The following is a 12,651-nucleotide window of genomic DNA, read 5'->3' on the forward strand; positions in this document are numbered from 1 at the left end:
CATAAATTTATTTTAAAAATATTGCATGCATGCCACAAAAAGCTTCAATCATCTTAGGATTCTTTATCTCTCTTCCAATAACAATAATAATCTCAAAGTTCAGTTATGACAAAAGTACGGTACTTAATTAAGATTCTAACCAATAATTTCAACAAACATTTTCTATTACTACCATTTTTCTCTCTCCCCACGAAAACCAAGTTGTTAACAAAGACACCAAAAAGCACTTGTATATTCCTCTCTTTTATTTCCATTCTTGAAATTTTCTATAAATTTTTGGGTTTCCACTAAAAAGAAGTAATCATAACAAGCAAACATTATGCAGTGCATTAAACGAAATATCAAGAAGTATTTTATCTACTTTTTATTCATAATATTCTCTATCAAAATTTCCTAAATTAATGTTTAATTTTTTATAAAATTAAAATGAACAATTTGTTAATTTTGTTTAAAGAAAACACAGGTTTTCCAATGTATGATTAGACAATTTCATATTGAATAGAAAATCTCTTCACACTTGTTTCTTTACCAAACATTTCCACATACATATTTTTGTGAGATCTAGGTTTGATTATAAAAATTGAAAAGGTTATCTTGTATTATAGATGGGAAATATGTTGACTGAGATATCGGAAATATTTACTGTATATCAATGAAATATATGGAAAATCTAAGAATTATCAATCCAATATAATTGTATATTGGTTGGAATCTCGATTTTTTTTTTTTTTTTTTTGCCAAAATCTTGAAAAAGGTTGAAAAATATATTAGAAATATCAAATTAATAAAATATTTATATATTGGTTGAGACTGAGATCTTGGATTAAAGTATTTTGAAATAGATTTTTTTCATTTAAGACTTAAAAATTTCTAAAATAAATAATTCTTAATTAAATATGTTTTTTTTTTTTTGAGAAACAAATATGTTTTTTTTTAGTAAACAGTAATATTTATTAGAATACATACGAAAATAGTAATATTAGTGTTTTAAATCGGGTTTATAATACATTATATAACTATAGTACAACTACAAAAGGTAACTTTTGTATTTATAAACTGAGATTATAAATAGCAGATACTAGATATACACAACCAATGTGAAAAAAAATCCCTTTCATTCTTAAATACGTGTTTGGTTACCAATTTTAAGAACCAGTTTTATTTTTCTGCTCTACAAATTTTTAATGTCAATTCAGTCCTTATTTTTCTCCAACACATTTCAATATTAACTTTGTCATCATCTAATTAACTCATGGATTACGTGTATTCATGTCACCTTAAAAGCGCTCAGGGGCTAACTTCTCTCTCTCTCACCACGTTGGAAATTCGATAGGTGTTGGCGGTGACTAATTAAGCAACTTGGCTAGGTGGAATGTCCAGAAGCAATATTGCTAGAAATCAGGTGGCTTGCGCTGTAATGAAGCTGTAGAAATTATTGAGGGCAGTTAATGTTCTACATCCTCTTTTTTTTCGTATAAAGATACATCTCCTACGCGTAGATCTTGCATATAGAGCCACATTTATGTGAGAGGAGAGTATGCTATACTGGATGTAATGAATAATTTGCTACAAATCCACTGCTTTCTCAAGTGCTAATGATGGCTCAAGTCATAATTAAGTATTACTTTTATTAATTTATACTGCACTTTCTTTTTTTATATTTTTCCACACTTCCCCCCCCCCCCCCCCCGCCCCAATCTCTTATATGGCTGATTAGTATCAGTTAGATAGTTACTTGTTATTTTCACATAGACTCAACAAATTCACGTGGTACGGTAAAGTTTGTGTTCCTAAAATAACTTTTTCTATTGCTGTCAAGTAATTAATTATTAGGTATATCATGAGGACTATTAATGTGGTCTTCCTAATCAATGAGATGATGTCATTTATACAAATGTGAAGAACCACGTCAGTAGTCCTCCTGATAGACTTAATAATTCATCGTAATTAAGTGGCACCTAAACAAAGTAAATATCTATCTATATGGGCTTGATTGATAAAAGGATTTTTGTTTTTGTTTTCAAAACAATATAAAAACAATTTTCAAAAAATTGAACTTGAAACTAGCTTTCAAATAATGATTTTTATATTATACATGTTTGGCTCCTACTTTTAAGAAAAAATTTCAAAATACTAAAAACAAAAGATAATTGTTTAGGTGACCATTTCTATTTTTGAGATTTTAAAATATATATATTTACAAAAAGTTTGTTGATTACTTTTTTTTTTTTTTTTAATGGATAATGATAAGGGAATAGAACTCATGTACTTTTTTTTTTTAATAATAAGTTTCAAATTTGAAATGTGGAAATTTTTTTTTATGATAAAGATAAATTCCTTATTTTAAGAGATAAAAAAGTTTGGACAAATATGTGAAGTCCACTGTTTTCAATTTATTTACAACTATGTCATTAAAAACATTTTCTGTATCTTGAAAACACACCTTTAGCCGTTTTCAAAATCCTGCTCTAAACTAGAAAGGGTTTGGCTTACTTCTAGTACTTTTTTTTAACTTGAAGTGTCATTTTGTTTTAAATACACAATAGCAAGTAGTAGTGGGTTTTAATCTCAACTTTTTATTTAATTAGTGGATGATGTGGTAGTTTCTTATTAAAATAAAAATAGATTCTAATTAAAAAAGTACTGAAGGTAAGCTAAACCTTACCAAAAAAATAGGATACTGTTTTTTTAAAAACTATATTTAGAAAATATTAGTCAAACAATAAACTCAAGTATGAAACCCACCATTTTATGGATTTCAAAACAAAAAATTATAATTAAGTATTCTTACTAAACAGCCTAAAAGGGATGAGAATTAAACTAAGAAGAAGAATGGGACTTATCCTAAATTCCTAATACTTCGCAAAATCATATTTAAGCTCATCATTCATTCTCAATATATATAAAAGCTCATCAATAAATGCTAAATTTATTAAACAACAATTAAAAATAAATCTTTCCAAAAATAAAATAAAAAATAAAAAATCTTTATACCCTTCTAGACTAGAGAGAGACACATTCTTGACACGACATTACTTCTCTTTTTTTTTTTTCTTTTGAGTTCCTAATCTCTCCTCTTCACATTACACTCTCTCACAATTTCAATTTTCACAACTCCCACAAACTCTCACACTCGATAACAAAACCAAAACCGAAACCAAAAAAAAATAATAATAAAAATCAATGCACAAGAAAATGCTGGAGCGAGTTCTCTCTGTGCGCCGTGCCGTTTCGCCTCGCAGCGACGCCACGTCATCGGTAGAGTTCGAAAACGACAACGACGAAGCGACGGCGGACGCCGACGACGACGAGAAGACCAAGAAGCAGCAGCACCAGCAGATCCGAATTGCGACCCGGACCGCCGCGAACTACTTGACCCGGATGGGGCCTTTCGGGCTCTGCCTCGTCTTCCTCTCCCTCGCTTTACTCTCCATTCTCTCCTTGTACCTTTTCCACTCTCGCTCCTTCGTTTGCGTCTCCAGTTACGACCCGGTTACCCGCTCCGGATTCTTCGGGTTGGATGGGCTCGAATCCGATTTCGGATCTCTCGGCGTCCCTTGGTGTAAGCCCTTTGCTCTTTTTTCAATACCCGGATCCGATTCAATTTATGATTTTAGTGTAAAATGTAATTAATTTTATAATTGTTATTATTAAAGTTTGTATATTTTGGTTTTGGTTTTGGTGTATAGTGAGGCATTGATGGATTTAGATTATGGGTTGTGAATGTTTGATTAGGATCTAGAGTATTACTAATTGGGGACTATGTTTGGTTGCTGAGAAAATGTACTGGAATTTTGGAGGAAATGGAATAGAATTTGGGATGTCTAGATTTGGTGTTTTGGGGTTGTTAAGGAAGTGAGAAATGTTTAATTTTTTTATTAAAAAAAAAAAAAAATTAGTTGCAACAATTAATGGGGGAGATGTGTTTTCTTTTGTGTTGCTTATTTTAGGAAATTGCTGAACCTTGTGGAAATTTATGGTCTTTAATGGGGTCCAAGTAAAAAATGGAAGTCAGATTTAGAAGTTAGTTTATAAAAGGAAAGAAATACTAAGGATGGAGTGAATTTAAGATGCAATGTACAATAGGGGGAGGGATGTATTGTAAGTTTACTATATTATACCGCTTATTTTATTCATAAGCTTTTCAAATAAGAGCAAAAGAGTTATTTATTTCCCCTACTTAATTGATGTGAATGTCTATTATCATACAGTGGAATGGTGGGGTCTACAATTCAGTTCCATTCCTTTCCCTTGCATTTCATACACTCCCAGAGACAATATAGAGTACAGGAATATAGATTCTGTCATTTTCATGGTAGTAAAGCATGCCTTGTGTTGGTGAAATTTCAACCATAAGTTGTTATTGACTGTGAATTTGTGATCCTGCTGGTACAAAATGATACCAAGCTGAGTGCAAATTGGTCCCATTACTATAGTTCTGTAAGATTATGGCAATACATTTAATTGGGTATGGCTGAGATTTCATTAACACGAGTCATGCTGCTCATAAGATGAACATGAGGGGATTTGAATCCTTATGTTCTGTTTGAAATCCTTGGTTTGAATGTGAAATCATTAAGTTTTATTTTCCAATAATTTTTTGATTCTTATGTCCTTATTTTTGGCAAAAGGCAGATCGAAACATGGAAAAACGGTCGAATGGACATCTAAGGATTTAATCAAAGGCTTGGAAGAGTTTGTACCTATATATGAAACCCGGCCAATTAAAAACAATATGTATGGGATGGGTTTTGACCACAGTTTTGGCCTTTGGTTCATTGCTCGATGGCTGAAGCCAGATTTGATGATTGAGAGTGGTGCATTTAAGGGACATTCAACTTGGGTTTTGCGACAAGCAATGCCAGACACACCAATTGTGTCGCTTTCACCACGGCATCCTGAGAAATATCTGAAGAAGGGGCCTGCTTATGTTGATGGAAACTGCACATACTTTGCTGGAAAAGATTTTGTTGATTTTGGAAGTGTTGATTGGGGAAGTGTAATGAAGAAACATGAGATTACTGATCTCAGTCGGGTTCTTATTTTTTTCGATGACCATCAAAATGAATTGAAAAGGTAATCACCATTTCTCAAGGAACACTTTTCCCTTCATTCATTATTGATCTAGATTGGGATTGTTTTGCCAATTTTTTTCCTTTTGTATGCCTTCATGAGCAGAATAAAGCAGGCTCTGAAAGCGGGCTTCCAACATCTTGTTTTTGAGGATAACTATGACACTGGAACCGGAGATCATTATTCTGTAAGGCAGATATGTGATCAATTTTATATAAGAGGTGCTTGCTCTCTCTCTTTTACCTTTCATTTATATGTACATTGATTTTGCCTTGAATTAACTGAGAATTGTGGTCTATCTGTTATTTTGAAAAGTTTATTTTAGCTTGAGTGGCACTTCCTTCCCTTGTAAGAGCAAGGCAGAGGATGAAGTTTTGGGTTCAAGACCCAGCAGGTGCCCATGTAACTTACCATTTTTTTTTTTTGGTAAGAAAAAAAGAGAGAGAGAGAGAGAGAGAGAGAGAGAGATTTTCATGTTGATTGCATTATTGATGGCTTACTGGTAAATAAATTGGGTATGCCTTTCTGCCAAGAAGGTTCAAGTGCATCCATCAGTCTTACTCTAGCTGGCACCCCCAAATTTTAGTAAATAAAATCTTCTCTTACGTATTTGGGTAGGCTAAAGATATATCTATACTTATGTCATTCCCTGCCATGATCCTTTATTGGTGGCTGTATTAATTGGTAATTGATGAGACATCTGGTCTTCTTTCAGCTGGCCTGAATGTTCTTTTTCTTTTTCTTTTTTTTTTTGGGGCATTTATGTCTTAGAATTTGGATGATCTAATTTTAGGTGTTTAGAACTCTCGCATTAATGCCCAACACCTAGCAATATTCTGTTCAAGTACAACAGGATTTTAAGAAGAAAAAAGTGAATCTCATTTTCAAAAAATGTAAATTTTCTAGTCTTCTGATGATTCGAGCCATCAGATTGTAGCCAGACTTGTATTATAGGTTTGGCTGTTGTAATTGCGTTTTCCCATGTGGAGTTTTTCTTCTATAGGATTTTTGTTCTGTTGGTTTGGGGCTTTTGGGTACTGGGTTACTGCCTCAATAAGCACTCATGGTCAATTGGTTATTTTGTTAATTTAGGAGGTGGCCATAGCTGTTTTAAAGACAGTGATGAAGCTAGGATTAGATCGAAAAGGAGGAAATTCTGGCAGAAAGCAGTCGATATAGAAGAACTTTGTGGCCCAGATGAAGCGTGGTGGGGTGTTAGAGGGTACATGCGAGATGACTTCAACCACAGTAATCAGCCAATCTCCTATGCAGACCACTTTCAGAACAGCCGTTTTCTGGAATCAATTCTTGATGTTTATTGGGAACTCCCTCCTGTGGCTGGACCTTCTCTCACTCATCAAACAAGATATGACCCAGCTCGTGCACCCAGTCCCATTGTTGAAGACGGTCGGTATCGCTTATTCCAGCGTCTTGGTTTGACCAGACTTGAGACATCTGTATTTAACGGGTATACTCAGATGGTTTATCTTCACATATCTGAACAAGAATCTTAGAGCAGTCTTGATGAGAATGCATTGTTTTAGTTTCCCATACCTGTTTATATTATGCATGAATTTTTTCTTGGTAGTTTTTGTGTTTCCATTCACCTTTTTTAGTTTTTTTTTTTTTTTTTTCTTTATCAATTTTCAGAATCCCTGATAGTGACAACTTTTTTGTGTACTCACCAAAAAGACTTGTGTATATTAACTGTTAAGCACAATGTAGCAATGACCGGCCATCAGTTTTTTCACTTCTCTGTGGACTATTTTTAGTGCCCTCATTTATCTTATCTGTGGCTCTCTACAATTTTGTCACATGTCAAAAGTGCGTGGTACACAAATGTGCCACAGCAACGTGTTTTTCACGTTATGTCCAACTTGCTTAGTATAAGCTCAGAAACCTTACCTGATATTTTTTATATAAGATGCTACCAGTCAATTGAGATGCAAATGTAAGATTGTGTGTGTTGGTGCGTGTCAAAATTCAATGGTTATTTTTGCTGGAAATAAAAACTAGTTCATCTAGTATCTCTACATGGTCAACTATAAGTCAAAATGCAGAAAAGCCAGTGGCAACAGGATTGTCTACTCTTGTCTTTGATAATCGACTCCAATTATGCCACTCTCCATTCTCTTCTTTGGTGTACCTCGGTTCAACTAGACAGTAGAGGAATGTGGCGAACTTGGTTTATGAGTGGAAGAGGAGGTGAGCTTTTAGAAAGAGAAAGGGAAGCCATTACCGTGCCAGTGTGGAGTTTTGGAAAATGGAGATATAAATGTCTTGAAGGCAAGTAGTAATTAATAATATTGAAGACATGGCAAGTAAAGTCTTATTCACCATTTGATCCCATTAAAATCTGCGGCTTAAAAAATGTGTAATTGTTATAAAGTTATTTATCCTTATATAATAACTTTATGCTTACATAAATTAATTGATCCCAACTCGATATAAATTTTTGGTAAGTACATTTTTCATATGTAGCCTGGACTTCTGGGCTGAACGATGTTTTCGTTTGCTTCCTAGTATGGGAGAAAATAAGGAGAGAAGAAAATTGAGAAAATTGATTTCCATGGAGCCTACAATTTTTCTTTCCTTTGAAATTGGAAATAAATGAGAAAGAAAGAGAGAATCATACATGGAATTCATCTCTTTCCCTTTCCTTTATTTTCCTCTTTTCTCCTCCTTGTCCTTCCGTTTTGTCAAAAAAGTACCATTGTTCTTTTCCCTTTTTCCCATTCCTCTTATGGCATCCCTGATTTTCTTGCCCTTTGTCCAATTTCTACGCATTCTTGGTTTGAGGGAAACGGAATTGTTATGGCTTATGGCATCCCAACCTTTGTTCATCATTTTTCTTCAAAATTAGAATTATAGAGTAAACAAATTTCTGTTATTTACCAAAAATAGAGTTGTAGAGGCAGAGGAATTACAAACATCAAGCAATCCATTTACACATCACTTTTGAGTTCAGAGATACATATAGAAAAACAAAAGAAATTATATAATAATCCATGTCTCCAGTTAAAATCTTCTACCTTACATGAAAATTTTCCAGTCTCTTAACTACACAAAAGCTAATACATATCAAAAACACATATAGGTTTCTAAAATCAAATACCAAACTTCAAATTCTTTCAAATCTTTTGATACCCAGTAAACACCTCCCTGTGGTCTTTGTTGATACTTCCACTTTAGTTACGGTTCTTACACTTCTCCATGGCCCTTGGAGCTGCAATCAAGCATATTTCTTAGATCATTTTGAATGTACTTACATTTTTACTACAGAGACAAAAATCGACGATTAAGCTGACAAAAAATCCATGATGTTCAACTTCAGTCACACTTTATATTAAGCTGACAAATTATCACACTGAACATATTATGATAACACATACCTAGCCCAATTGCCTCTGAGCCCTTCATGATCCTTAGCCTCCTACAGGAGTTGGTGAACATTCTGTGAAAACAATCAACAAAACAATAAGGGAATATTTTCATGGCTGAAAATGATAAATCTTCAATAATCCAAAGCAAGATATCATATCAGAACATCTAGATCAAGTTGGAAATATCTAAATAAAAGTAGAGAATTCAATGCCAAGCCTGATGTCTAGAAAATTCTGAATAGTTAGTTTTCGAACTGTGATGGACAGTCAAATCATATCAACTTTGAATCAGAACTATGAGGGATCAATATCAATCAACGTTTTACTTTAGTGTTTACCCCACTATAGATAATTATGATACAACATTTAAGTCAATTCAATCACCTGGACTCAAAGTTTATAACAGAAACCATGCGATTCAGTAAGACAAGCCATCTCACATTAAGAAATAATCTAGGATTTTTATCAAAACATTTGAAATCGCATATATGCATGACTAGAAAATGAAAAAATGAAAAAACGAAAAAAAGAAAACAAAAGAAACAGATGTCACATTTATGAGGATTGCACTTACTCCCAAGGGACATCACCAACAAGCATCCAATCCCCATCTTTGTCTTCATATGTCAACACATATTCAGAACCATTGAGAAGATCTTTAAGACGGCTCTCATTCAGGCCATCTTGCCCTCGAAGCCCATGAGAGCTGCACTGCCCTGAATCACAGCCATTCATGAACTTGAGTAAAGACCCTTCTGATATATCTTACCATAGTTTCTAATGTAACAGGTGTAATTATCTCATCACGAAATTTTGTTGCAAACTTGAGAAAACACTCTTTTTAATATATCTTAAAAGAAGCAGTCTAAATTTCCTAAATTCAAGCACACCTACCACAAAACTCAGCATGTATATAATAGAAATTATATATTTAAAATATACTTTTTTTTCCTTGTGAATTGTGATTCTTATATCATATTATATTATATTATATTTTATATATATATATAAAATATAATATAATATGATATAAGAATCACAATTCACAAGGGAAAAAAAGTATAAAAATCATTAGTAGCGGTAAGAAGAACTGCAAATGATTGGGAAATGTTTCCTTCAATATCATAGTTAATATATATCACTAAGCACTTGCACCTTTACAGGCTTTCTTTATATGGCAAGAGGGTTCTCAACCATGTTTTATTGGATCTGAAAAATCCATTTATTACTTGTCAAAATTAAAGGGTGCATTTTAAGGATTTTAATATAGGTTACACATTTTTTTTCTATTTTTGGGACTAAACAGAACGAAGGGATGTGTTATACAAGAAAATAATAGCCACATACTCATTAACCTCGTGTTATCGTGTGTGCATGTGTGTGCGTGCGTGTGTGCGCGTGTGTGGGTGTGTGTGTGTGTGAGAGAGAGAGAGAGAGAGAGAGAGTACCAATGGTGAAGCAACTGAACATCTTCTCAAGAGCTGCTGAGAGTTCCGCATAGTTGTTGTAGGTTTGGAGATCAATTTTCCTTAAATATGGAGCACCATCCATGCTAACTTTTATATAGAGACATCCAAATCCAGTCTTCCCATCTGCATCATCACTATTTTTCACAAGATTGGAAGCCATGGTGTTCTTTCGGAATGATCGAATTGGTGGCCATCCTACCACCTGTGTTCTGTTGCAAAAAAATTATGCTCAATGATTCACCATCAAGTGGTACTACATATTTAAAAGTCCAACAAATAGAGTTATATTTATAAAGACAGAAGAACAAAAAAGTGAAAACCTTACACTGTAAAAGAAAGAAAGAATAATAAGATTGAAACAGAAGATATTAATAGCCCACGAAAACTATCACCCTTACAAAAGCCTAATTTTTTTTTAAAGAGATAATATAGCTGAACACAATTTTCCAAACGTATTACCTATACTACAGACTAAACGTTTTAAGTAATTAGTACAATCCACAAAATCTATGCATCCAAGCTCAACACATACTGTGTATGTTAGGAAGAATACATGAATCTACCAAGTGCATGCTAAAACAGAGAGCCTCTAATTAAATGAAGAAAAAAAAAATAACAACTACAAGTCAATAAGAACCGATAGAACACAACAAAGAAAAGGCAAACAATAAGGAAAAAAGAAAAAGGAAATGAGCAAATAAATACCAAAGCTGAACCTAGTATCAGCAAGTATTAATGCTCTATTTGAAGCCCTTATTAAAAAATTTCAATCTCCATAACACACAAAAACCAAAAAAAAAAAAAAAAAAGGTGTGCTCAAAACAATTAAATTGATTTGAGGTGAGGCGTTCACTTTCTTATGGAAAAACCAATACAACATAAAACTAAAATTCATTTTCAATGACTTTTCCTCAAATTTTTCAGTAAACAATTTTGGACTAACAATAGCATAACTCAACAAGGAGAAGAAAACAAAAATAATCAAATGCTTAGAAAGGGAAGCTTACTTTGCAGCAGGAGCACTGCTCTGTTCATTTGCAGCAGGAACCTGAGGCTTCTTGTCCTGAACTGGCTTTGCAGATTGAGGAACACAACCAGCCTCTTTCAAAGTTGGTGTTGCAGACACAGAAGACTGTTGGGTATTGCTTTTACCTTCCAAAACACCCAGAGCTTTCCCACTACCATTTCCACCTCTAGGAGAGAACAAGACAGCACCTTTAACTAAATCAACTTCAGATCCATTACTCATAGAGAAAGCCCACTTCCCAGAAGACCCATCAATGGCATCCGAGAAACCCCTTTTAGCTCCAGACACAAGGTTCTTGAGAGGGCTTAAAGGATACCCATTATGCTTATCCTCTAAGTCCTTGCCAAAAAGAGAGACTTTTCTCTCTGGAGACTCAGACCCAGGTAAGCCAAGTCTGAGCTCAGTTTCCTTGAGGTTGAGAGCAGAACTCTTCACATCCTCAGTGGAGAGAGTAGAGGAACTAGAAGATGAAAGCTTTTCAGAGCTTCTTTCCATTGAAGAAGTCTCTGTTAAGCCTATGTAATCATGTTCCAGTGGTATAGACATGAAAGTTACACAATGCAAGAAACTCAAATAGACAAGCCTCAAGAAGTGTATGAATAAGAAGAAGAAGAAGAAGGAGATAGCTTGTTTGATACAACTAGTTTGAACAGAGGGTAGAGAAAGAGAGAGGCAGAGAGAAAGAGAGTAAGAGAGAGAGGTTGTGGGATAAACACTCTGGCTTAGCTCTGCTGGTCTAGTTTTGTTGATGCAGAAAAGAAGCTTCTTTGGCCTTTCTGTAGCGACTTTTTTTTTTTTAATTACTTTTTTTTCTATATATAAAAAGAAATACAACCTTTTTCTTTTCCTTTTTTTTCTTTTATGTTTTGGAATTCTAACCCCCTTTTTTTTTTCTTGCTGCAAAGGTAAGATGATTTTAAATGGAGATAGTATGATGTCTCTCTATCAAGGCTCCTGTGAGAGCCCTGTCAATTCGATTAAAAAATTTATGCTCCAAAATATTATATGGCTAACTGTATGAGTATAGATAATAATGTATTGTGAATCTACTTATCAATATCAATAAATAAATATATATATATATATATATATGAGCTTAAAATAGGGAAAATTAAATAAACTTTGAGAGGTTTTTTTTTTTTTTTTTTTTTTTTTTCAGTTGGGTAACTTGATGATGCTCTTTTATGGTTGGAAAGTGTGTGCAGAATATTAGTGTTAAAAATTTTATTTTAAATGAGAGCTTAGTGACAAAACTACTCTCATGTAATTTGATGGCATTCAACATCTTAATTCATATTCTTTGAAGTATGACGTAGGTTCACTCAAATCTATAGGACTGGTTGCTCCTCTACCTTTTTTAATCAGCAAAAGAAAGAAAAAATCCATGAGAAACCATTAACCTTAACTTTAAATGAAATAACTTATTTAATGTTCCAATTTTATATGATGTATATTAATTAAGGGATATTACTATTGTTATATATATATATATATATAATTTTCTTCATTTACTCTCATTTCTTCCTATATAAAATATTTTCCAAAATTTTCAAGTAGTTTAGGGCCTATTTGTTACTGTAATTTAAATAACAATTTTCAGTATTTAAACAAAATTACATGTATTTTCACACTTTTTTACCAACTCATATTTTCAAAAAATATAAATAATATTACTAAAAATCTATTACCAAATAGGCTT

General features: G+C 33.2%; 2 protein-coding genes across 2 annotated transcripts; one reads left to right on the plus strand and one right to left on the minus strand.

The window, feature by feature from the left end:
• The first annotated feature begins 3,048 nt into the window (after nucleotides 1–3,048).
• LOC115992618 lies at nucleotides 3,049–6,838 on the plus strand. Its single transcript, XM_031116840.1, has 4 exons — nucleotides 3,049–3,562; nucleotides 4,632–5,076; nucleotides 5,179–5,294; nucleotides 6,166–6,838. The coding sequence occupies exons 1-4, from the start codon at nucleotides 3,184–3,186 to the stop codon at nucleotides 6,585–6,587; spliced, it is 1,362 nt and encodes a 453-aa protein (XP_030972700.1). The 5' UTR covers nucleotides 3,049–3,183; the 3' UTR covers nucleotides 6,588–6,838.
• Nucleotides 6,839–7,996: 1,158 nt separating this feature from the next.
• Nucleotides 7,997–11,731, minus strand: LOC115989751 (auxin-responsive protein IAA27-like). The gene is made up of 5 exons (XM_031113596.1): nucleotides 10,933–11,731; nucleotides 9,905–10,134; nucleotides 9,031–9,172; nucleotides 8,466–8,527; nucleotides 7,997–8,299 (listed from the first exon to the last, which is right to left on the minus strand). The coding sequence occupies exons 1-5, from the start codon at nucleotides 11,496–11,498 to the stop codon at nucleotides 8,262–8,264; spliced, it is 1,038 nt and encodes a 345-aa protein (XP_030969456.1). The 5' UTR covers nucleotides 11,499–11,731; the 3' UTR covers nucleotides 7,997–8,261.
• Nucleotides 11,732–12,651: the final 920 nt, after the last annotated feature.

The sequence above is a fragment of the Quercus lobata genome, chromosome 5, assembly GCF_001633185.2.
Source record: "Quercus lobata isolate SW786 chromosome 5, ValleyOak3.0 Primary Assembly, whole genome shotgun sequence".
NCBI classification, from domain to species: Eukaryota; Viridiplantae; Streptophyta; class Magnoliopsida; order Fagales; family Fagaceae; genus Quercus; species Quercus lobata.